This window comes from Xylocopa sonorina, chromosome 7 (genome assembly GCF_050948175.1).
Source record: "Xylocopa sonorina isolate GNS202 chromosome 7, iyXylSono1_principal, whole genome shotgun sequence".
Taxonomy (NCBI): domain Eukaryota; kingdom Metazoa; phylum Arthropoda; class Insecta; order Hymenoptera; family Apidae; genus Xylocopa; species Xylocopa sonorina.
Window position 1 is genome coordinate 11,059,773 of NC_135199.1, and position 24,560 is coordinate 11,084,332.

The 24,560-nt window shown below is 33.8% G+C and overlaps 6 protein-coding genes and 1 non-coding gene across 8 annotated transcripts in view; 3 read left to right on the top strand and 4 right to left on the bottom strand.

Moving 5' to 3' along the window:
• Positions 1–5,902, bottom strand: part of LOC143425102 (von Hippel-Lindau disease tumor suppressor-like) — a 57,048-nt gene extending 51,146 nt beyond the window's left edge. The window contains exons 1-2 of the mRNA XM_076897605.1: positions 5,714–5,902; positions 4,544–4,745 (exon numbers count right to left, since the gene is read on the bottom strand). The gene's annotated coding sequence lies outside the window, so the exon portion shown is untranslated. The remainder of the gene's footprint in view (positions 1–4,543; positions 4,746–5,713) is intronic.
• On the bottom strand, positions 4,963–5,055 carry Trnay-gua (transfer RNA tyrosine (anticodon GUA)). Its single transcript has 2 exons — positions 5,019–5,055; positions 4,963–4,998 (listed from the first exon to the last, which is right to left on the bottom strand). It is a non-coding gene; the product is annotated as a tRNA-Tyr (tRNA).
• Positions 5,903–6,840: 938 nt separating the features above from the next.
• LOC143425099 (uncharacterized) lies at positions 6,841–8,297 on the top strand. Its single transcript, XM_076897600.1, has 3 exons — positions 6,841–6,970; positions 7,062–7,181; positions 7,237–8,297. The coding sequence occupies exons 1-3, from the start codon at positions 6,907–6,909 to the stop codon at positions 8,079–8,081; spliced, it is 1,029 nt and encodes a 342-aa protein (XP_076753715.1). The 5' UTR covers positions 6,841–6,906; the 3' UTR covers positions 8,082–8,297.
• A 153-nt stretch (positions 8,298–8,450) lies between these two features.
• LOC143425100 (uncharacterized) lies at positions 8,451–12,390 on the bottom strand. 2 transcript variants are annotated; one of them, XM_076897601.1, is made up of 8 exons: positions 12,221–12,377; positions 11,812–11,896; positions 10,722–10,859; positions 10,498–10,568; positions 9,709–9,879; positions 9,425–9,637; positions 9,179–9,344; positions 8,451–9,083 (listed from the first exon to the last, which is right to left on the bottom strand). In XM_076897601.1, exons 1-8 carry the CDS (start codon positions 12,230–12,232, stop codon positions 8,962–8,964), a joined length of 978 nt encoding a protein of 325 aa, XP_076753716.1. In that variant the 5' UTR covers positions 12,233–12,377; the 3' UTR covers positions 8,451–8,961. The 2 variants fall into 2 exon arrangements, with proteins under 2 accessions (XP_076753716.1, XP_076753717.1); XM_076897602.1 differs by lacking the exon at positions 11,812–11,896 and having other exon boundaries at positions 12,221–12,390.
• A 2,354-nt stretch (positions 12,391–14,744) lies between these two features.
• On the top strand, positions 14,745–18,250 carry LOC143425096 (transmembrane protein 135). The gene is made up of 9 exons (XM_076897590.1): positions 14,745–14,959; positions 15,467–15,597; positions 15,759–15,885; positions 16,016–16,170; positions 16,242–16,497; positions 16,597–16,764; positions 16,844–16,984; positions 17,054–17,220; positions 17,303–18,250. The coding sequence occupies exons 1-9, from the start codon at positions 14,816–14,818 to the stop codon at positions 17,415–17,417; spliced, it is 1,404 nt and encodes a 467-aa protein (XP_076753705.1). The 5' UTR covers positions 14,745–14,815; the 3' UTR covers positions 17,418–18,250.
• A 112-nt stretch (positions 18,251–18,362) lies between these two features.
• Positions 18,363–21,435, bottom strand: LOC143425092 (uncharacterized). Its single transcript, XM_076897586.1, has 6 exons — positions 21,298–21,435; positions 21,125–21,217; positions 20,727–21,060; positions 20,372–20,559; positions 19,304–20,289; positions 18,363–19,230 (listed from the first exon to the last, which is right to left on the bottom strand). Exons 1-6 carry the CDS (start codon positions 21,348–21,350, stop codon positions 18,947–18,949), a joined length of 1,938 nt encoding a protein of 645 aa, XP_076753701.1. The 5' UTR covers positions 21,351–21,435; the 3' UTR covers positions 18,363–18,946.
• A 26-nt stretch (positions 21,436–21,461) lies between these two features.
• Positions 21,462–22,900, top strand: LOC143425101 (haloacid dehalogenase-like hydrolase domain-containing protein 2). The gene is made up of 4 exons (XM_076897604.1): positions 21,462–21,594; positions 21,857–22,156; positions 22,227–22,437; positions 22,501–22,900. Exons 1-4 carry the CDS (start codon positions 21,500–21,502, stop codon positions 22,666–22,668), a joined length of 774 nt encoding a protein of 257 aa, XP_076753719.1. The 5' UTR covers positions 21,462–21,499; the 3' UTR covers positions 22,669–22,900.
• The last annotated feature ends 1,660 nt before the right edge of the window (positions 22,901–24,560 follow it).

Consider the following 24,560-nt stretch of genomic DNA (forward strand, 5'->3'; position numbering starts at 1 on the left):
AAAATAAATAGATAAATATTCAAACACTTTCGAACAATGCTGTACTATTCGTTACGACCATTCGTAAGTAAAGCTCGCGTGAACAATGGAAATTCTAAACTATGCGTCTAGATTAAACGTATGCTCGTGTTCGAGCCATTGAAACGGTGAATCGCGACGTGAAATAATGCCCTCGCCTGGTCTTTAAATGGTCGCTGAGGGGGACCTTACGTACCCATCGGGACGTTAATACTCCGGGAACGTCGCGACCGACTCAAGTGATTTCGCATTCCCTTCGAGATCGTAATAAAGCCCGGGTGTCACCGTCGCGAGTCGACACGAAGGAAATAGACTGTCCAGCGTGCTCATCGGTACTCTGAAGTCTTCTTCGCGGCGACTTCGACAGACCCGATGAATCAAAAACAGCGGGACACGTACAGCAGATGCATTGCTCCTCGATACGTATAGTCCACGTGCACGTGTCATCGCAGAGGATCAGTTCGTGCATCCGATCGTCGCATCGATACGCTCGAGTCGTCGCGAAATAAATTCTGCAGCATCGAACGCGAATGTCGTCGCGTGACGCCATTGAAAACGGGTCGCTTGATCGATTCCATCGTTGACAATTGTCGAATTGAGTGCAACTCTTACTTTTGGAGGCAATTAACTCGCCTCTGATTATCATGTTTGAAAATTTTACTCAAACGAGGTCTTCCACTCTAAATTACCCCTATTGCATTAACCCTCGACGATTATACTCAACAACAGAGTAAATTACTCTCGAAAAACTAGGACCATTATGTTCGTTGCACCACCTACGATTATCAGCTTGCGCAATCATCGAGATGTTCTCGCGAGACCGAAAGAAAGCCATGCGCTTAGAAAGACACGATGTAGCCTGTAGGTTGAAGAGCGACGATGACCCTAGTTTGGGAAGAAGATACGCGTTGCGCAGGTTCGTGTCGCAATTCCCAGACTGTATCGTTCATGAGAGGAGAGAGAGAGAGAGAGAGAGAGGCAAGGCAAGCCGGAAGTAGGATCGCGGTTGTAATGAAATTGCCTAAGTAACGACCGCGCGTTACGTGTCCCCGGTGCGCAAGAGGGGCATCCGAGGGATCTTTACTGTTATGCAAATCGAGAACGACGAGCCGAAACGATTGTCGAAAGCGTAACACGCCGGTTCCGGCAACCTCCTAATTTTAATTAAGATCCCTATCAATTCCGTCCTGTTTCGCAAGAGTTGTATTTTTCGCGGCGAACGCCCGCCACGCCGATCCTGCCTCGGTGTTTTATTTGTGCCCGCTTGTCGAAACGACTTTCTAGGGGGTTGCTTAATCTATTATTCTCTTTTGATAAATAGTAGAGCTATTCTTGAATCGAAACATTTATAAAAGCAATAAATATCGTCTGATAAAACAATTTTTCACAGTCACGTGGATACCGTGCTACTGATTTATCTTCGATTCGTGAAAGAATACAAAGTAGCCGGTTTGTCATTCAAAGAACAAAAGAGCACTTGTTACCGCTCTAAATTATAAATCTTCGATTTTCATCGGGCTCGCCGACATTTATTAAATCGGAGACGTTTCCCGCACGCGTTACAAGATACGGGCGCGAGAATCGAAAAGACGTCTGTTATTGCAACCCGATTGTGAAATTCAACTAATGGCCACCATTTTCGTTCCGCTCGTTTCCATCGATCTTCTCATCGGCCCGACAAGATCCAGTCGGTTGGTAACGCGCTACGGCGCGTTCCTAAAACACCCCCGAGTAACGATCTCCTCACGCGGGGTTAGTTTACAGTCGCCATTAATTTTTATTATTCACCACCGTTTTTCTGCCGGTGTATCGCGTTCCAGCCATAAATTTTCATGAATATTTCGAAATCTGTTACCACACCGCCGTACCGAATTATTAATGTACGGAAAAATCTCTCGCCCTTAAATATTTTTATCGTTACGACTCTGCGACTGGCAAAAGGATCCACCACTTTTCTATTTAATCAAATTTCTGCACGTCTAACCACGAAATGCAATTACAGATTTCATTCTGATATCTGAGCTGGTCTTAAATAATTTATAACTAATTTATAAGTAAAATAAAACGTAGCGATATTAAAATATCCATTATTAAACTTCGATCTCTCCCGACCGTAACAACTCTTAATCTATTTTAATAACAGATTCCCTTATAGTATTCATTATCGGACCGTGTCCTCCGGCGTAGCAACCCTAATCTGTTCCACCAACGAGGTTCTTCGAGCAGGGAAAGAAATCATTCGATATGAGATTCATTATCGAACCCTAATCCATTCCAGCAAACAAGTTCCTTTATTGAACGAAACAAAAGAAATGGACCACCGCCGACGCACCTGTTCCCCAAGAAATCCAGCCAAGGCGGCGCTTCCGAGACGACGCGGCGGCGGCGTTCTTCCGGGTTTAATGAAAGAGTTCTATCTCGAATCGATCCCGTCCGACCGGTGTCCCAAACAAATACCAGTCTCCCAGCCAACATTGATCCCACAGCAGTTTCTCCTTCCGCGTCTTCGACCACGCTGGTCATCCCTTCGAAGAATGGCCGCGTCGAGCACGTCCGGCTAATGAAACGCTTTTAACAGTTTCGTTTCCACCCTGCTGCTCGACGCTTTCAAACTCCGCCAGCTTTCGGTCCTAGCTTACATTCTAGCATCTTAAATTGACTCGAAACGAAACGGAAAATGAAACGTTGCTTCGAGGCAACGGTCGGTTCTTAAATGGGTCCAAGAAGATTTTAATCTGGCGAGTTACTATTTTTATATTCTTGATGCTTCTCGAGTGTGAAAAATCAATCATATCCATAAACGTTTTTTTACCGCTCCCTTTTCTTTTTTAGCGTTACGGGTGACTATTTCTCGCAATTGTTTCAACTTGTAACATTCCAATGAATGGAACGGAATTTTATATACGTAACGTGGACCGGATTCACAAAATCCTCGCTGCACACCCTCGACTATGATCCGCGCTCACCCCACAGTCAGGCCAGCGGGGAAAAGCAAAGTTTCACCCTCCATCGGGCGGAAACACGCGTTCAAACGGCGCGGTTACGAGTCACACGGGCTGTCTGCCAACGGCAACGTTCTATCTTGCCCGAATCGAGCCCGACTATCCATCAAAATCGTCCCCTCCGCCTCCCGCGCGACTCGCGAATCGTTTCATCCGTGTAAACGCGCGTTTAACGCGCGAGTAATTAATAATTCGCGGGAAAACGGGTGCCGCGCGCATGGAATTCGAATACGACCGCCATTATGGTGCACGGAAGAAAGCGAAAGACGACGAGGGAACGATTACACGGGCCGGTCGCGTTTCGCGTAATCGTCCGTGAAATTCGATCGGCGCGCACGGCCCGTTCGGTTCACGGCGATGAAAATCGGCGTCCGTCCCTCGACGAACGAGCGTTCCACCGCGAAATTGCGGCCGCGGCCAGGCAGTCGCGATTATCGTTATTCAAACGACGAAAAGCTACGCGCCTGGTTGGTGGTCGGCCAACGTCGAAATTCCGAAGGCAAATATTTAAACGGACGAGCGCTACGCAAGGGTATGGCGCGAATCGAGGAGGAATCAGTCTCATGCAACACGCGAAGAATGCGGTTAATAGTAGCGCTTTTAACTTCTAATAGGACACACTATGAAATTTAATTGATAAATAATACTTTCTAAAATTTGTTAAATATCAAGGAGAACCCTACTTAAAAGCCTGGTATACATTCGTTTATACATTAAGCTTCTAAACGAGAAACAATTCTCACCGCGAAACCACCCTTAAAGTAATAAAAATTCCATTACATCATAAACGAAACTCTGTCCCAATCCATCATTTGCCTCCATCAATTCCGAGAAAACAATAAAATCGGAATCACTGAACTCAAAATCAGTTTCCCATCGACGAACGTTTCGCAATACAGAGGCGACCGGGTTCTAGGTTGATACACGAGAGGACAGAGAGCACAAAGCCCAGCGGCGCACCGTATCAAATCATGCCTGGCCGCAATTGCGATCTATCAGGAATGGAGAGGGGGTCTGCGTCAGGTATCACACCTTCGCGATCGAATAATTTATCGCGATGCGACCAGCGGGCAACAATATAAGCAATTTCGCGGGCACAATGCACCGGGGCGGCCGCGTCCACCGTCGCCCCTCCAATAAATATGAACAGAGTAGTAATAAATTACGAAGGACGATTAGAGCGGGCCGACGATAAATTAACGTGGACGCGGGCGGCGCGGTGTATCAGCGTCCCGTCTCGCGAGCGATCCGCTCGATCGCCCGGGAAGATTAATCCCCTTTTCCTTCGCGACACGCTCGATTAACTCTGCATCGCTCTGTTTTCTTTTTTTTTTTCCGTCGATTCTTTATCGATTTCGTTATTGACATCGCTTTTCAACTATCGAGTTGTGATTGAAACGAACCAGTATGTTTTACACATGACAAACACACTACTTTTTCATAATATGTGATATAAAACGGTGTTGGTATTATTTTTGTATTTTTAACTTTAACGACTAATTTTTCAAACTTGTTTTACTTACTTGACATCAATGGGGACGCACGTAATATTTTGTTTCGACCAAACTGTTCATGCGTGGCTCAATTGCTTGATTTGCGAGCGATGTGCGTGGCATACATGATGTGCACTACATTATCGCTAAGTACGTGTAGCGTGGTATGCAGTTGCACTTCCAGAGGGCAGCAAACATTTGCAGTACAGAATGGACAATAATAATCGTGAAACTAAACAGATTAAAATGAAAATAAATCAACATGTATGAAAAACACAAGAATACATTCTCTCAATACCATGGAAAAATGATTTCCTCGTTTTCATTGTTCTTGGTTTTATATTGTTAAACGATTGGTTATGTTTTATATTATACATAAGCAATAAGCTTAAAAAAATAATGGAACAGAAGTAGATGAAAAAATGATGACTTTTAAATGAAAAAAAAATTCCTTCGAGCCGGATTCGAACCAGCGACCTATGGATTTCTTCAAGCATTTAACCAACTACAGTCCACCGCTCTACCAACTGAGCTATCGAAGGCGATACAAAAATCATTCCTTTTAACGTAAATAAAGCGAACCTCAGCATAATATGAAACACGAATTACTTTTTTGTAGTAACATGAGTGCTTACAGACACATATAATTACTTACATATAATAATAATTACGTTGCTATAAACATGTGTACAAAAATATATACATTGAAGAAAACGTATGAATTTCAAAATTAATTATTTAACACAATTACAAATGATAAAGAGATACGGTATTTATAAACAGAATTTAAATATATGTACTTAAAGACCGTAATACAGAGCAATTTTACAAACAATGTGTAACCTTGAAATCGGTCTGGAGAAAGAAGTTACTAGAGTCAAGTACCATTGCACAACTCAAACGAGGCTGATCGTCAAAATTGATTAATATCGATAACATCGTCAAGATTATAACAAAAAACAAAGTATTCTAACAACTGTACAACATTTAAAGTGTATATAGTACAAATATATATGTGCAATATACATGTGTCAATAAATGAAGGAGATAATCGAGAAGAGGAACAAAGGAAGTGGTAGACGAAGGAAGATGTCGTCGTTTCTAGTTTATAAAATGATTTCTGATAGTAGTTAACGAAGAAGGAGTATCTAGAATCAGTCACACGGCGATAAACTAATAGATAACCTAAAAGGTACTCACCCACAGTGCAGTTTGGAATCGCCCACGGTGTGATCAAAGCACTCCTTGACAGCTACGCCCAAAGAATCGTACGACGAAGTTAACATCTATTATAAGCTTACATCACCGTTGCCGAACATTTCGCACAATATCAATGCACTTTTGTTTACACGCACTACACATCGCACTTCCAGCATCGAACGCCACTTGCCGAACAAGTTTCCTACTACCAGGCACGAACGTAATCGAACCACGTGACGCCATCTAACGGCGCCATTGGAAACCTGAATTTGAATCTCTTCAGAGCTTTCCGTAGAAGAGATCAACTAACAAACCTTTGATTAAGTTCTTGTCAAGTTAAATTGAAACAAATATTTAAAGAGATATTATTTTATACGTCGTTCTAACTATGCATTAATTCACTTTTAAATGAAATTACATTCGACTATTAAATTTAAAGATGTTCAACATGGGTGATCGCGGATGAAAAGAATGTAACAATTTGTAAACAATTTTAGCTTTAAATTAAAATAGAGTGGACACTAATTAGAAATGGAAAGTTGATAAATCGATAGTGTGACATAATTATATTTGTTTTTTAATACTGCTAGTGTACGTATTTTCCATATATTGAAATATTTTTCAATATTTTCGGAGAGATCACAACACTTTCACAGAACGCGGCCATTACACGGTTTTGAACTAACGAATGATAATTGAACAACTTCTTGCTACACGTCGCCACCTTTAGTACAATTCCAACATTAAAATTTGAATTATTTATTCAAAATACGAAAATTTTATATGACGTTTAAGTTATATTACCATTATTTCTTAATCTATTTCTTGTCTTGCTTTAATTTAGTTTCATTGAGTTAATTTATTTGTTAATAATTCAAACTTTCCATCCCCCCTACCTCAATTTGTACTATAATACATGTCACGTCCTGCCTGGCAAATAGAATTACTTAGAAAGAAGGAAATGTGACATAACCTAAGTAATTATACAAGTGCAAAATGGATAATATGTAACAACCTCTAATGTCTCTACAATTTTTATATGTAATTTTAAATAATTATCTAAATGTACAAAAAATGAATAATGTATAATAAATGAATGACTTGATGAAGCAATGTATGATAGTGAAAAATCCAAATAATCAAAATTGATAAACAATGAAGAAAGAAACAGAATCTTGGTTCGATGCACAAAAATGAATATGAACCAAGAACAACTATTGTCTACCCAAATCTATTACAAGTATCAAAATAATTTAGGTAAGTAAAAAAGGGATGAACATATATCATCACTATACAAATTAATTTCAATTCTTTCTTATTAAAATTTTTATGTTTGTACGATTTGTAGGTTTTTCAGAAGATGCACCAATAAATATCCAATGGTGGAAAGAAACATCTATTACAGATATGGTTACACAATCTGACTTTCAACATGATGCAATATCCTCAACAAACAATTCATTAACAAGTAACAAACAACAATATATAAAATATTAACCTCTTATAATTTGATAAACTTGCAGATTATTTTTTACCGAATGAACCAACGAATGCTCGGTTCTCAAATTCATCAGAAAAAGCAGCAATACCTACGAGATCTAAGCAACTGAAAAGATCAAAAATTGTAAATGACAAAGAGTCTTTAAGACGTACAAAACATCCAGAGTTATGGAAAGTGAACATAAAAAAAACTGCTAGACTTAGAGGTGAAGAGTATATAGGAGTTGGGGGAAAAATAGTGCCTGCAAAAATAATGGGACCACCTTGTAAATGCCGCATGCGTTGCACCGAGAAAGTAAATGAAATGGCACGAAAAGAGTTACATAATTTCTTTTGGAAAACATTTAATTGGGAGCAACGAAAACAGTGTGTTGCATTGTCAGTTAAAGAATCACCAAAACAACGAACTCGATGTCGGGGGAACGTTAAATCGGGGCATCGCAGACAAGTTACTTTCACTTATTCTCTTTTATTGAATGGAGAATTTATTACAGTATGTAAATGCATGTTCCTTAGCACATTCGCATTGTCCGAAAAGTTCGTACGTCATGTGATGGATAAAAAAAGAATATCACCTGAGGGAATAATAGGACCAGATCAAAGAGGAAAGCATTCACCAAAGACTAAAAAAACCGAAAACGTTAAAGACCGCGTACGCGAACATATTAAATCGTTTCCAACAGAAAAATCTACAGATCCATTGAATTGTACAGGTAAAAGATATTTAGATTCTAAATTAAGTATAGTTGCTATGCATAAACTTTATATATCAAAATGTAAAGCAGAAGGTGTTCCAGACAGTGATATAGTTAAGGAAAGTTATTACAGGGAAATGTTTAAGACAGAGTTTACACTTGGTTTTAAATGATCAGATTCTAAAGAAAACTGTTGACTTTCAAATGTTATTCCAAAAATTATAATAAGCCAACCACTTTTTTTATATTTTTCAATGTTAACCAGTTTTTATATTACAAAACAGGTCGATATCGTTTTTGTTCCTAATGTTGCTATATATTTTAATCATATCTATAAGTATTTTCTACCTTAGGACTGTTAAAGTACCTTTTAAATATTACTAGTACAAACAATAATATATTTTATTTATAAAAACACAAACAAAGTGATTATAGTGTTTATAATATTAATATTTATTATAGCATTTCGATATGTCCATCAGTATTTGATATGTATTCAGTTTAAAATAATAGTATAAAAATGATACATAATTTTATGTATATTGAAATATTAAAAAATTATATTTTGTATCATACTTTCTATAACTTCCATAAAGTTTATCAAAAAATTTCGTGTCCAGACAGAACGTATCCTGATGTTCTTATTACGTTTATGCTAACAGCATAAGCATAATTAATGTGACTATTAAATATAAAACATATTTACATGCATTTTTATACACAATTGTTACACAATATGTTATATATACTGTCAAAAAATAACAGATCTATACCTTTAGTCGCTACACTTTAAGCACACAATAATAAATCATTTCAATATTTATCATTTTAAAAGAATTATATACAAAATATACAAAATACTTTTTCAGAAATTTACAGTACATATTTTTTATAAAACAAGCACACTAAACAATTGTGAAATTACACATAAGAAAGTACTAAGTTAAAGTTTGCTTTTTTCATAACTTTAACGACTATAGCTATGTTTTTCTATCTTCCTTGCTTTTACCGATCATTACCATCAAATCTTTTCTCTACAATCATTCAACAGATCTAACTTTTCTCGGAAACTGAACTGACTTCCTTACATCGCTTTGCTGCCGCTTCAACTGCTCCGATCACAGCTGATCTCAATCCATGTTGTTCCAAATAGTGGATTCCGGTTATAGTAGATCCTATCAATAAATAGCAAATATATTAATATTATTAACTAATATGCACGTTTGTATGAATAGTTTTGCATTATATCACAAATAGCATTTTATCGAACCTGCTGGAGAGGCTACATCATCTTTAAGTTGTCCTGGATGCCTCTCCGTATCTCGAACCATGGTACCAGCTCCGAGAACAGTTTGCGCAGCTAACTTGTATGCGATTGGCCTCATGAGACCCATTTTTACTGCTCCGTCGGCTAAAGCTTCTATCATCATATATACCTGCGTTGGAAAAATATTTCGATATCTATTGTAAACATTAATGGTAATAACTGCGTGTATATTAAGATATTATTACTTACATATGCAGGTCCAGAACCAGCCAAGGCCGTAACAGGATCAATTAAGTTTTCAGGTACTTCTTCGCACAGACCAACGGCGGAAAATAATTTTTCTGCTATTTCAGCTTCTTTATCACCGGCAGACTTTCCACGAGCATATACCGTTGCACCACAACCCACGAGGGCTGGCGTATTGGGCATTACTCTTATTACAGGTGTTCCGTCAGGCAGGGCCTACAATTGTAATTAATTAATATGCTAATATTACTAATATGTTAATAAGTAATAATTGGCGATTAGTTTACCTTTTCTAACGACGCCAAAGGAATGCCCATAGCAATAGAGAGCAACAGTTTATTGTAATTCTTTAACTCTGGAAGAACCTGTGGAACCACCTGTGGTTTTACTGATAAAATCAGAACATCGCCATAATTAATCACAGGTCCATTTGTAAATACAGTATCTGAACCTATTTCCTGTAATTAAACATTAATTATGATGTAAATATAAAAAGATCGAAGCAAATTGCAATCAGTATAACTGCAATACAATTCATAAAATTGTTGTAAAACAAATAGTATAAAAAGATACAGAGATGTGATATTGGTAATTTTCCTAAACCCGATAATGACCGAAAATAATAATCGATCAGTTGCTGATTGGGAATACATTATCAGGAAAATGCATCAATGTAACTAACGAACGAGTAAATCTTATAGTAAGATATGGTATCATTGAAACCGCCAGTAATGTGACAATGATCTGATGAATAGGTAAACACGTTTAATCTCAACAGTCAATCAACTTGAAATCGTCAATTATTTTCCTGATTTCTTATACCAGCAAATACATACACTTGAAAACAATGATTATTGCTATTGTGTGTATTAAGAGGTTCATAAATGTATTTACACCAACGATATCTGTTTGCTGAGCAAACAAGAAATATTTATTATTTTTGTGTTTTTTCAAAGCAAACGCTTAAGGTTGATAACACTAGTCAGGCGATTATTTTTTATCAGCGTTATCTGTACACATCTGAAAATGCAACGATGGAAAATTAAATTAATACAATGAATAAAAATTATTTTCACCTTAAACGCGTCTATGCTACCCACGTCATTCGGGAGGCAGCTGGCTAACATCATTTCACCCTTGCTTAGCCCTGAAATTCATATTAAATCATAATAAAATTTGTGAGAAAATAACTGGATTAGTTATCTTAATTAACAACATTAAAATTTTGGCGCAAATGTTGAGATATAAAAGATATCGATACCACGTAATGAGTTAAATGAATATCTGTTGCTATTTATACCAGCTCGTATAAAACCCTTGGCGAGAGCTTGAGCCATCTTGCCACCTCCGATAAAACCAATCTTCAGCATCTTCGTATCGATGTTCAATGAGACTCGCTTCCTCTTCTCTACTCCGTCAGCAAGAAGTAAATCGCTCACTACGTGAAATAAAAATAAATTTCACGAATTATAAACATAAAATAGATCCATATTCACTACTGCAATCTTCACTTACGCGATCATACAACAAACAATCAATTACAATACTAGACTTGAAATATTTATTTCCTAATTATACAACTTCTTTTGTAAATAACTGATATTTGGAACAATTGTTACAGAATTAGCCAGAGAAGATTTTTACTCTTATGTAAAGAAGAACGCGCAATGAGTACACAAAGATTAGAGTAGCTAGACGTTTCTAATCTGAAGTAGAAATTTTTAATTCACAGAATGCAAACATGAATGACGTTCGGTCGTGATATTTACAAGCAAATCAACGAACTGTTTGATTCTCGTTCCTTGCATCGTCTCTTCTACTAAAGATTTCAGTTTTTTTAATCTTTTTTTTTCTATATAATCGTTCATTATATATGTATATATAGAGAGATAGATAAATTCCACTATATGCGATATATTTGCGTTTATTACGCATACGCGGCGAATGAAAAGCGTGTAATAAACGTCTTGAAATATTCTTGTGATTCGACGGTTTCGACGATGAGTTATTGGACGTTTACGTTGCCATTTATGGAAAAGTTACAAGTGGCCATAACTCATTGTGTCATATTGTGGTATGTGGCAGTTAAAAGTATTCGATAAATTTTTTCTGCCGCGCTTTGTCAAACCAATTGCGTATTATGTAATTGCAGTTTAGATCGCTTCCAATAAGAGGGATTTAAATGTATCGTAGCGGACAACCAAATAATTGAACTTTCAGCATTAAGCAACCAAAGTAATAGTCATTACTTGAATAATCGCACTTGTAATATGAAACAGTAAATATTCAGCGTATAAAATGTGCAATTTTTAATTTTCTAAGCATTTTTCTAAGCATTTTCTAAGCAGTGAATTGAAATAATATATAAAGCTATTTAACTCTCAAATTACTTTGACTATATAATAAAGAAGACTTCTTCGGAAACTTTCTTTCTTCCATTCCATTCTTTACTTTGTGCAGCGCGAGAATATCCTCCTGGGACACCTTACAACATAGCAAAACTTCAAATTAATTGAACTCTTTATTGAATAATCAGGTGACTGACTCGAAACGTTTCTCGGATGTATTTTGAGTACTGTACTTTCGCTCATATTTCATTCTAATAATAAGTTTTAAGCATGTCTTTGTTTGCTGAACATATAAGAACGTGACGATTGTGCGACATAAACAGTACCACGTGCGGAAAGTCGTAACAATTGATTAAACGGAATCACGTTTCAGTCTGTTATCGTATGGATCGTTTGATAATGCCGCCGATGCGGATTGAATGAAAATAATATTTGAACTGCGGTTACTCACCGCTTCGTGCATTTAAACGTCGGCGAATTCGTCGGCCTAATCGCAAAAATTCCATAGTTTTTAATCCCGTGGTCATTTCTCCTCTTTCCTCTTCCTTTTTCCAAAAAATCAAGAGAACTATTAACAGATGCGAAGTATTCCTGTGATTACGTGTATGGCGCCACGATAAGCTGCAAGTAGACAAGTATCATTAAAAGACCTGAATGTTTAGCTTACATAAGTATATTGAAAGTTTGCGAATGGCTTAAAAGATCGTATGATGCGCATAAATGAAAACTAAATGAAGGAAGAATTATAAAAGCATACATTCTATGTTCTTATAATACTTTCATTTTAATTAATACAATTTTTAAATATTAAGTAAAAATATATATATAATATTTCCTTATCACTTTCAAGTCTAAAGCATCACCGTATAACAAATGCAAAATAGGTAATTTGTACAAATTGGTACTTGTAATGAATCAATATTATTATAAACGACGCAATTACCCATATTAGTTCAACATGTAAATAAATTGAAATACTTTGCAGCATTTAATTATGTATTTATTATTATAGATGCGTTCATGATCACCGTTCAATTTTTTTCGCGGTAAAGAAAGCGTTTAAATACACCCAAGTACGGCGTTTAAAATAATTACCATAGTAAATAGATCAAAGATACGCGTGATGGAAGAAAATAACAATATATAATATAATATTTGATCTATAATTGCATGAAATGTAGATAAGCAAGATAAAAACACAAAATATATTAATTATACATATATTATAAAATAATGTAGTGTACGTGTTAAAAGGCACGTAGCGCACGTATACGTGAAAGGTTTTTCACGCACTTAGTACGTATATATTAAAAAATGGTAATTTTGATAAAAATAGTCGAAAAAATTAATTTTCTGAATTAATTAAATTATTATACATAAATAAATATACATTTGTATATACGTACGAAGTAGTACACGTAATTGTTCAGGATAACGTTCTTATGCAACGGTATCTCACTACGATCAAGGCGATTGTCTTGTTGCTAATTGTGCACAATATTTAATAGGTACTCTCTTTTTCACTGCCCTTATATATCACCGTGGACCGCCGTCTGGAGCTGAAATGTCACTGACAATTATTGTTCATGAGACACGGAAAGCTACCTATTCGGTGACGACCAATCACAATTCAAACATAATTGTGTCACCCTCTCTTATCTGATACAGTACCTTTCCAAGTCTAATGGATAGAGCCACGAATTATCTATAGTCTGCTATGATTCCATACGTACGTCAAAAACTGCTCAAAAATCTCGATAAACAAAATTGATCCCGCAACAACTCTTATCGACATTAATTCTCACCTGAAACTTAACGAAATGGAAAAATGATGCAACAAAGGAACTGACTCACAGTTCAGGAATAGAATTTGTCGATTTTACTATTGGAACTTGTCATTTTTTTTTACATATTAAAAGACTATGATAAATTAGGAGATCCTATTCTTCTAAAATACTATTCCTCTCCCTCCATAAGTCTTATAAATATTAAACGCGACAAATACAACCCGCGATTTGCAAGCTACAGAATTCTCTAGTAAGAGGTTCCACGAATTATCTACAGATGTCGTTAATAATACGGTTGCGCGTTCACTCCTGAATGCAATGCACATGTCACACGGTAAAATCGATTTTGTTCTGTATAAACGGAAGTAGCCTAATTTTACATCATTTTTTAAACAAATATTTTTATTCTGATAAAGGCTACCATATTTTAATTTTTCTCATTTTATTGCGTTTATTATTCTGTAGACCATACCCATTTTATGTTTGTATTCAGTCTCTTCTTGGACATGTTGTGCAATGATGGAAAGTATACTATTTAGAAATTTAATGTTCTTCTCTTTTTAAAAGTAAGATATATTTTTATGTACAAAAGAAATTAAAAATTAATTTACAGATACAAATATACTGTGCTACTATTAATCATATATTTAAATATCTCTTCTATACTGATTTCATTCTTGTACTCTCAACATATAATTTATAGTAATGACTCTATTATATACTATTATAATAATAATATTTGACTTTTTTTTGTTTCCAGTTATTTCCAGAACAAACGAGACACGAACTACAATATGTTATTTTTTTTATTTTTAAAAGTGTAAGGTCAATTGAAAGCGAGTTTTGTGTGGATCTTACACCTCTACTCAATTCAGTCAGTGCCGAGCCGTCGACGTATTCGTATCGGTTTTACTTATATATACAAATATTTACGATATATTTCACATCAAGATAGGAAAGTCCAATGCACAAAATATATTTATCTAAATCTTCATATTAATATCTATAGCCAATAAACAGAACTCTGCCGACGATTATTTTCTTTCGTCTTATATTGAATAATATCAGATTAATAGGACACGGGTAGAAGAATAAATTTAGTAAAACACTCGACAACAAAAGATCAGCTGTATTGTACATAGTAACACTGTGTCGCGGAAGTGTCATCACGAGATTTTTCTTATACAATATTTTCCAGTGAAAATTGACACATTCTTATTAGAAAGTGAACCTGTTGCGCAAATTATTAATTAGGAAAAATGCCTGCACAACTGAGTAAATTCATCGATATACCATGTAAAGAATATTCACATCCTTGGACAGATTCCTGTGTTGCTGCCGCAATTGGACTCGGTCTACACTCTATTCAAGAGTCCTTAAGGATATACAGCGCAGTTTATGTAGTATGTTTATCAATTGCAGTCTATTTTAAGTTTATCCATGTTTTTGTCTCGTTGTTCACTTTTTTTTGTCATCTATATTTTTCTGAAATTTTGCGCTCGATCTAACAGTTGAATAAATAATTTGCGTTATTCATGAACTATATGATGAATATATTGAATATATATATATATATTCATATATATTCATGAATTATAAATACAACAGTATTTTGCATTCGTTTTGTAACGTCGCATTTGTTGCAATGTGTATAATGATTACTTACAGATCGAAAATCGTCGAGTAATCAAAACCTCGACAAACGATACCAAAATTATAATTTCGTATTGAATTGATTCCTCAAATAGATTATTTATCTTGTCTTTTTCGTCAGCTGATTTCCATTGCGCAATGACATATCTTCTTTTAAAGAGATATTTGCAACGCTTTAGAAATACAATTCATACGGAATAAATTATTTGCATAAAATTAACTTATGTAGTTTCTATTTGCAATGATATTTTTTATAGGCTACACTTTTAATGAAAAGAAAAACACCTTCTAAAAGTGATATAAAACATACAATTTTGGGTATTTTGCAATCAACAGCTTTCCTCTCATGGAGTGGGTTATCATTTTCTCTATTTATTTGCCTTTTAAGGTTTGTATATATATGTATATATATATATATATACACATATATGTATATTATAATTCACAACAGTTTTTGTTTACATTTCATGATTTACTATTTTTGATTAATAACATTTTTCAATATGATATGATGTTATTATAATTTGCTACAAGAATTATGCTTTACAGACGTATACTTGGAAACTTCCATATTCTGACTGTAGCGTTTATCCCGTCCTTTCTGTCTAGTTTGACAGCTATTTTTATTGAAAGGCCATCTCGACGTACTTTGTTAAGTTTATATGTAACTAATATTGTGAGTAAATTAATTCTATTATCCTTTATCAAGATCATATAAAATAATATTTTCTTATAAATATTTATTTAGATTAGTAGAAATTCTAGTTATAGTAATTACTGTAACATAACATAACATTTTCTATTAGGCAACAGAAACACTATTTAGAATGGGGTTGGCAAGGGGATACTATTCTTCTGTCCCACGAGGTGGAACGTACATTTTTGCTGCAAGCATGGCATTATTACTTTACTTTTATAATTCTAAAACAAGTAAAAAAGATTCTGTTTATAAAATACTTAGGTACTTATTCATTTTAATTTTCTTTCATCTAAGAAAAAGCTGTTTTCAATTAATGGAAAAATTTTTATTAGAATTATTGTTGGAAACTGTGAAAATACTGATTATCTTAAAGAAACTAATTTACATTCCAAAACACAAATGAGTTCTACTGATGAAAGTAATAGTGCGAGTACAACTGAAAAGCACAAATCAAACAAGAAGATCCATAAAAAAAATATATTCATGAAATCTTTTCAAATTTATGCAAAAATCATAGAACGATTAAAGCTTAAAAGTAAACATGTCTCTTGTCCACATCCTTACAGTTGTGCTCACTATATATTAAAGGTATAAATAAGTAAATGTTATAAAAAGTGTATAAATTTTTTTGATACTATTCTTCTGTTTATTGCATGTACATTATTAATGCTTAATTTTATTTATTAGGGTGGTATGGATATATTCACCTATACTCTGGGTGCTCAATTAGTAGTTACCTTGTTCTTAAACATTAAGAAATTAATAAAAAAACCACTATTGATGAAATCAGTGATCTTCAAAAAGGGCAATCTAAATTTGCCTGTATTCATAGGTTGTTTTATAGGACTTTATAGGGTATTATTATATTTTTGTTATCAAAAATCATTATGTTCTTTTATACGTGTGATTACAATAATTTTCAAATTGTTTTTAGCTAGTATCCTGTCTCTTAAGAAGGTTACTTCAGAAAAATTCTTCCTATTATGCAATTCCTGCTGGATTTATAGGTGGTCTAACATTTATGATCTATGATAGCAATACAATATCCTTATACTTTATGTGGAAAGCCTTGCAGGTATTTCTAAATAATTTTCCATCCTTACAGTTTAATATATTTATCAAATAGATAAATTTATCTTTTTAGTTATTATGGAATGATCTTGTGGAAAAACAAATAACACCCGAAATAAAATGGTTCCCAATCATTTTGTACTGCTTTAGTACAGCAGTACTCTTTCACGTGGCAATCCTTGAACCAAGCCTCCTAAGGTCATCTTATTGGAAATATTTATATAATTCATCTGGGGGAAGGTAATGAGTATTGTCAGTTTATTCACTAATTTTAATTGTATGCACTGATATGTTTATGCTCTTTTTTTTTATATAATTTCAGAACTGCATCAATGGCTAGAATACCATTAGATCCATTTGGTTTAGAATCAAGTAAACAACTTGCAGATGTAGTTAAAAAGACAAATACTGTAATTAAAATGGATTATTATTTTTAATTTGATAGTACAGACAAAGAATAATACGTTAAATCCTATTTTCTTTTTACCAACATATTTATAATTTATACAAAGTATAAATTATATGGCACGATGTAAAGAATTTGATTCTACGCGAAGTTAATCGAAAAACGTAAAATAAGATTGATTCGTACAAGTCTTCCTACTCAAGAAAACTGGATTGATTGCGTACACGTGCACTCAATGACCGCTGCGAACGTCCGTGGTGCATTGCGAGATAAATGGGGGAATATAAAAACAAGAAAAAGAAGCGGACATAACATATACCATTAGAAGGCGACCTACTAGTGTGGAAGTAACTTAAAGTCCAGAGCAATACTGCTGCAGGCAGAGTCAACTGATTCCCCTTACCTCGTACCTCATGATATCCTAATGCCTGAAACGGTACTTGGGTGCACGAGTACTTGTAGGACATCAACAATAAACTTGTTTGATGTGGAAAAATATGTCAAAAATAAAATACGAAATGAAATAATATCATACGCAATTGTATTCTGAAGACAGAAAATTGAGCAAATTGAGTTTACATGTTTTGCGTGATTACCGCAAAATAAAGGAAAGAACACATTCGCTTTAAGTACAGAGTGCATGTGCACCTGTCCAGTACGATGCGTACGGCAATGATCCTGTGACCTCGTACTAGTCCATTGTTATGCTTGAGTGCATCCATACTGAACAGGTGCACATGTACTAAACAAGTACTCTGACATTGTGATATCCTTAATAGATTGTGGATGTTTATATATTTATAAGAAATTCAAACTTACAAAAAATATACAGAATTATACGAATAATAAAATATACAGAATTTATACACTTATTCTTATAATATTTAGAAAATCAAAGTCCATTTAAATTTCATTTCTCCCGCTCTATACATCTTTTCTTAAGTTTTTTTTTTTTTTTTTAAATAATAAATTTTTATAGACGTCCGCAGTCTATCATTTTCAATTTGTAGTATACCATCTGTTTCAAGATATTTTGTATATATAACGAAAAAATATATCCATAAAATGCATAGGATATTAACATAGCCAAAGAAATGAACATCATGAATTCTTGTACTGTTAAATTTTTGCAGTATGTTCGTTTATTAAATTATATTTCCAGTGCTTACTCATTGATATTACAAAAATTTGTTGTACTTCAATTAGTGGTTCTGTAATGCGACAGTGTATAGAAAATGCCTGCATTCTTATAATATTTGCAAGACAAAATTATTTTTATGCAATAATCACACATATATAGATACAATACATGAAATTGTTACTTAAAAATAAGCTACTATGATAGATTGTAATATAATTACGAGATCAGAAATATATATTTTTTAATTAAAACTTTATAAGAGATTAAACAAACCTTGTGTTGATCATATTAATAGATCTATATAATTTATTTGTTATGTTGCAAAAATACACGGTTGAATTTTTTTTTCCTTTTCACATTTTTTATAATACGAATTGGGAATAAATAAAATACTTAAAACAACACAAAACTATAACATACTATTTTTGTTTTTTAGTAACTTCCAATGCTTTATTTATCATTAGCGCTGGATTTTTCCGTTCAACTTTCTTGTTCAAACGTTTCTTTTTCCGCAAAACATTATCCCAATTTATTTGACTTTGCATTTTCAAGTCTTTTCTATCTATAATTCCAGGCGTAATTTCGGATTCCGATGCAGAAACATCATATTTTTGTATTATTGTGTTCATTGGATTTATAAATTCTAATGTGTCACTTTGCCAGGGAAGCAAACCAATTGGGCATTCCATCCAATTGTAAGTTGCTAAAAAAATATTTCAGTATTATTTTCTTAATAAATATTTGTAGCTCAGAAATAACTAAGTCTGTATAGTTACCAGCTGCAAATTTCCAACAATTATTGCGAATTTTTTGATCAGCCAAAAAACGTGGTACTTTATCTTCCAATTTGTTTTGTTCATTATCTACATTTACTTCATACCGTTGAAGATCTTGGAGAGTGAAAATTTTATCAAACTTAGGAGCATTTTTATCATCAGTCGTTTTTCCTACTACATAAATATTGACTAAATTTAACAGCAATTGTTTCCTTTCTTTATCTATCCTTGGGCTTATTAACTCTAAGATAGGAACGATGAATTTAATCGAAAATTCGTTTGCATTAAAAATAAGTTTCGAGACGAATTTTAAATCAGTCAGACATGGTAGTACTATACAGGACAAATTGAACCATAGAATACATTTTAGATGAGGATAATCGCGATCCGTATTCTCTTTTATTTTAAGTTCAAAAGCTTTTGGTGATAAATTTTTTCCTGCTGCTTCCAGTTCATATTCTAATGTTCGAGATATAGAATGAGCAATGTCCAATTTCAGGAAACTGTATGCTATTGAGCTTATCCATAAAGAAGCTGATAACCTTTTCTCTTTTATTACTTCTTCATTGTCTATTAAATGGAGTAACTTAACGATTAATGTTTCCATCAGATCTTTTTCGTACAATAAAAATATAATATCTTGCCAAAACTTGACCATGTCTAATGACAAAACAGAATTTTCTATTTCATTTTTAGCATTCTGTTTTTGATTAAAAATCGTTAAAATATCCTTGTTTGGTAAGAAAACATCTGAACTGAAGAGTATATTACAAATTATATCCTTTTTATTAGGAATAGATTTTCTACTGAGATATCTAGATATTTCAGACAAAAGTACAATTCTTGCAGTTTCCAATGTGTACTTTTTATCCTTTTTTATGTCATCATTCGCAGCCTCCATATAATTATCTTCATCATTTTCTACATTATTACTGTCTTTGTCTGATAAAGAAATAGCATATGAACGTAAATCTTGTAATGTTTCTCTGAAAATAGCATGAATTTATTGATATAAATTTATTTATCTATGTAATGAAATTAAACCATGTTATTCAAAGCTGAACATACCTCAATTGTAGATCCGGAATATTAGATACTAGATGATAACCAGCATGAATGTATAAACTAACAGAAGTCCAGAGTTCAATTAAATCACCAAAATCTTGTACTACCTCAGATTCCTGAACTTCTTTCATAGATTCTTCGGTAATCAAACACTCTTGCATTCTTTTAGCTTCGGGTACCCAATATTCTTCCTTGAAATGTCCCATATTAAAAATTTGCTTTCCTTTAATATTATTATTCAATTCAAGACAGAAGATTAATATTTAATAACTTAAATATTTCAAGAATGAATTAATATTTTTTAATCACCTTAACCAAAATTTAATGAAACACATGAATATATAACTAATAAACTTACATGTAGCCAAGTTAGTAATATGTTTGCAGCTATTCTTAATACACTAATGGATGGCAATTCGTAACCATGGGCAGTATCGTGCCTCAAATTCACTATCCATTCTGGAATATTGATCTCCTTTGCAATCTGGAACATGGATGTTTGCTTCGTATGTCCTACGTTGAATACATGATTTAGAAGTCTCATTATTGTGGTCGAATACATCAAACATAAATCATTCTCATAGCTAATTGATAACTCTCCATTATTAACTTTAGGTGTCCATTCACGGTCTCTAATGCAGACTTGTAAAATTGAGAGAGTGCAATCTACTCCTATTGGCAGCTTTGGTATCCTAAAATACTGTTCATTAGTATTATTCTACTTCATAGTGCCCCATTAAATTGTGCATCGTTTACCTTGCCTCCCATGTAAGCAGCATCTCATATCCCTTAACCTGTTCGTCTACATCGTTAGAGTAAATTTGCTCGTACACATGATGCCATTCTGCGCTACATGAAGTAAACGTAACTGTTAATCGTACATTATCGAATATCCATTATCAGAAATCCTTAAATATTTTAATATTTACAGAGAAAACCATGGTACTGGCTTCAGTTCTTCCTGTTTCACGAAGAGCGCCATACTTAACCACGTGCGATCACGAACTCTAAGCGCCTATCATTAATCGATTTTTCCATATGTGTAGAAGAATGCCTGACATACACACGTGTACATGTGCGAGCTGAGGTCGTAAGATAAACGTTGGATAAGCTATTAGAATTTCACAAAATATGGCGAAACAAATAAAAATGATATTAATAGATCTTAGTGGAACATTACACGTTGACAATACAGTGATCCCAGGTGCAGTGGAAGCTTTAAACAGGTGGTATCTTTACTTAGTTCGCTAGAATTATTCGTGCGTTGATCGACTATCATGGCGCACTTTGCATGCGTCGTCGATTCTATTTATTGGATACCTTTCAAACTGAACGCATTGATTTTATGTTAAAATGTTCGCTACTATATCGTTGTATACCCTTTTTATTGTTAAATTTAAGACTATACACCGTTTGGTCAAATAAAGTATTATACAGCAAAAGTAATATATGCATCAAATAAATCATTTTATCGTTTTTCTAATATAGGCTACGAAGCGCTAACATCCCGCTCAAATTTGTCACAAATACAACAAAAGAATCCGGCAACTTCCTTTTCAACCGATTAGCGAGGCTTGGTTTTGACATTAAGAAAGAAGAGATCTTCAGTTCCTTGGCTGCGGCGAGGAAACTGATTGTTTCACGGAAATTAAATCCAATGCTATTAATCGATCCAGCTGCTAACGAAGACTTCGAAGATCTAGTTAAAACGGACGAGAAAACAGATGCCGTAGTAATCGGATTGGCACCGGACAAATTCCATTACGAAGAATTGACCAAAGCATTCAGGTGCTGTTCTTGCTCATTTTATAACAAGTAATATTTGTTGTAATCTATTTCTCGTTACGTATAATTTCAGATTATTATTAGATGGTGCATCACTTATAGCGATTCATAAGGCACGATATTATAAAAGGTCGGACGGTTTAGCCTTAGGACCAGGTGCGTTCGTTACCGGTTTAGAATATTCCGCTAATATTAAGGCGGAAGTTGTCGGCAAACCAGCTGCAGAGTTCTTCAAAGCTGCTCTCGGGGACGTACCACCAGAAGAGGCGGTTATGATTGGTGATGTAAGAAATATTTTAATATCACCTTCCACTACCATTTTTTACAGATAATTCTTTTTAAATTAGGATGTGAAAGATGACGTAGCTGGTGCTCAAGCTATCGGTATCAGAGGTCTTTTGGTACAAACCGGAAAGTATCGTGACGGTGATGAAAATACGATTACACCATCGCCTGCAAAAGTATGCAGTTCGTTCGTGCAAGCTGTAGAATGTATCCTTAAAAAAGAAATTTAAACATGTAATACATTTATATGTTATTCTGTATTAAATTAGATGTTTTATTTAAATATTAATAATTCCGTAATGGTGTACATGATCTGGAGTAGTTTCACAAATATAGTAATTTCAAAATATAATGTAGACGGTAATTACAAAGAAACAACCGGCATTGTATCTTTTCTGATATGAAACATTACATTACCAAATTTTCCTTCTGTTAACAGTAATAAAATGTACGACAGATTTTCGTCGATGTATGAATCGATCGACTAATGAATGAAAATAGATCATTTTACAAATATTAACCGAATACCGTCTCATCGCATGATAAGGTGTAGAAAATTGTAGAAAATTTCATCTGCTATGAATGAATTATGTTTATAAATTAAGAGGTCTTTTTCACGTTCGAATACGCATAGAATTTTTTAGATATGAGACGATATTTCATATAAACTCTTATGTCGCTCTAAAAGCAGGAAAAATAATCGTTGTAATTCTGAATTTCTACCAATATACATAATCTTAGATAATAAATGTTAGAACTATTGTACTTAATAAGTTATTGTTAAAAGCAGTTTTACAGAAAAATCTTAGCATTCTTTTAAAAGAAATCGGTGCGCTGCAGGAATTCTTCTTTCAGTATAAAATTTGGCACCATTTTACAATCCTTTTCTCTTTATGTAGTAATAAACTAACTTTTGAAAATGTTCTTTATCTCTCACTAGTAAGATAGAGTGTATAATTAGTTTTGATTTGAAATATTCTCGCCTTTCAAAAAGTGTAATTACAAGCGCTCTTTTAAAGTTATACATTAATACTTCCTTTAACGAATAATGTTATTTCTTTAGTGAGGAAGGCTCAGTTATAATTTTTACGAATACTGTATGAAATGCACATCTCGTGTGTGAAACTAATACAATGCTACTCTACAAGTGAAATCACTAAATAATATCTTTCTGAATTTCTATCGCGATTATGCAACGTACGTAAAAAAAAAGGCTTAATTATGTATAATGAAAAAAAGAAAGCAATCAAGTTTTCCCATACAAATGGAGCAAGATAATAAATTATTGGGAGATTTCATTAAATGGTTAATGCTTAAAATACAATGAATGATTGACAGCTACATTTTGCGCCTAGTATTACAAAAATAAACTTATGAACAGAACACATATAAATTTACAACTAAATATCGGATTCTGTAACAAAATATTTCCTATGATTATGCACCGCAATAGCATCAATTTATTATCCATATTATTTTAAAACGTTCAATAGAGATCAGCTCATAATTTAAATGCCCTCTACAACTTATAGTCTAGGATCAGGCACATAATTTTCTGTTGCAATAATGAGGGTAAAAAGAAATCAGGGTCTAAAACATCAAAAAGAATAGAAAAACGAATAAAACTATCGAATGCGGAAATGAGCGATACTAGGTCTTTGCAAAAATATACATATAATGCTGATATACAAACATAAAAATGAATTAAACATAACTACAAATGTACAAATATTTTTGGTAGCCATTCTCTTAATTAACATCCTTAGCTCAAGAGAAATTTATCACAGAGCTCTAAGAATCCTTAATATCGAACAAAGGAAAGAGCTAAGCAATAGTAAATAATTAATTTTTTTACAAGTATTAAATAGGTATAACAAAAGCTTAGCAAATAAATAGACTTATACAATATGCAGCATATTAAAATGTAACAATGGAGTAAACTCCAGATTTGTTAAAAAACTGCTTCTATGTCGTTTCCATAAGACAAGAATTCAAACATTTAGGGCCGTATTAATAAAGAACAGTATACTTCCTCCTTCTTCTTTCCTATTTTTTGTTTTTTTTCTTTTTTTTTTAGAAAGATCAAGCGTTTATCCCAATTTCATAAAATTGGTATAAAGGC

Coding starts and splice junctions, on each gene's coding strand:
- LOC143425101 (XM_076897604.1), top strand. CDS start 21,500: ATGGCGAAACAAATAAAAATGATATTAATAGATCTTAGTGGAACATTA. Junction 21,595..21,856: donor GCAGTGGAAGCTTTAAACAG/GTGGTATCTTTA, acceptor TTTCTAATATAG/GCTACGAAGCGCTAACATCC. Junction 22,438..22,500: donor AGGCGGTTATGATTGGTGAT/GTAAGAAATATT, acceptor TTTTTAAATTAG/GATGTGAAAGATGACGTAGC.
- LOC143425099 (XM_076897600.1), top strand. CDS start 6,907: ATGAATATGAACCAAGAACAACTATTGTCTACCCAAATCTATTACAAG. Junction 6,971..7,061: donor CAAGTATCAAAATAATTTAG/GTAAGTAAAAAA, acceptor TACGATTTGTAG/GTTTTTCAGAAGATGCACCA. Junction 7,182..7,236: donor AACAAACAATTCATTAACAA/GTAACAAACAAC, acceptor ATAAACTTGCAG/ATTATTTTTTACCGAATGAA.
- LOC143425100 (XM_076897601.1), bottom strand. Junction 10,569..10,721: donor CAAGGGTTTTATACGAGCTG/GTATAAATAGCA, acceptor TATGAATTTCAG/GGCTAAGCAAGGGTGAAATG. Junction 9,345..9,424: donor CTGGTTCTGGACCTGCATAT/GTAAGTAATAAT, acceptor TTTCCAACGCAG/GTATATATGATGATAGAAGC.
- LOC143425096 (XM_076897590.1), top strand. CDS start 14,816: ATGCCTGCACAACTGAGTAAATTCATCGATATACCATGTAAAGAATAT. Junction 16,171..16,241: donor TCTGTTTATAAAATACTTAG/GTACTTATTCAT, acceptor AATTTTTATTAG/AATTATTGTTGGAAACTGTG. Junction 16,765..16,843: donor GTTTTATAGGACTTTATAGG/GTATTATTATAT, acceptor AATTGTTTTTAG/CTAGTATCCTGTCTCTTAAG.
- LOC143425092 (XM_076897586.1), bottom strand. CDS start 21,350: ATGGCGCTCTTCGTGAAACAGGAAGAACTGAAGCCAGTACCATGGTTT. Junction 21,218..21,297: donor CCAGTACCATGGTTTTCTCT/GTAAATATTAAA, acceptor TACTTCATGTAG/CGCAGAATGGCATCATGTGT. Junction 20,290..20,371: donor ATTCCGGATCTACAATTGAG/GTATGTTCAGCT, acceptor TGCTATTTTCAG/AGAAACATTACAAGATTTAC.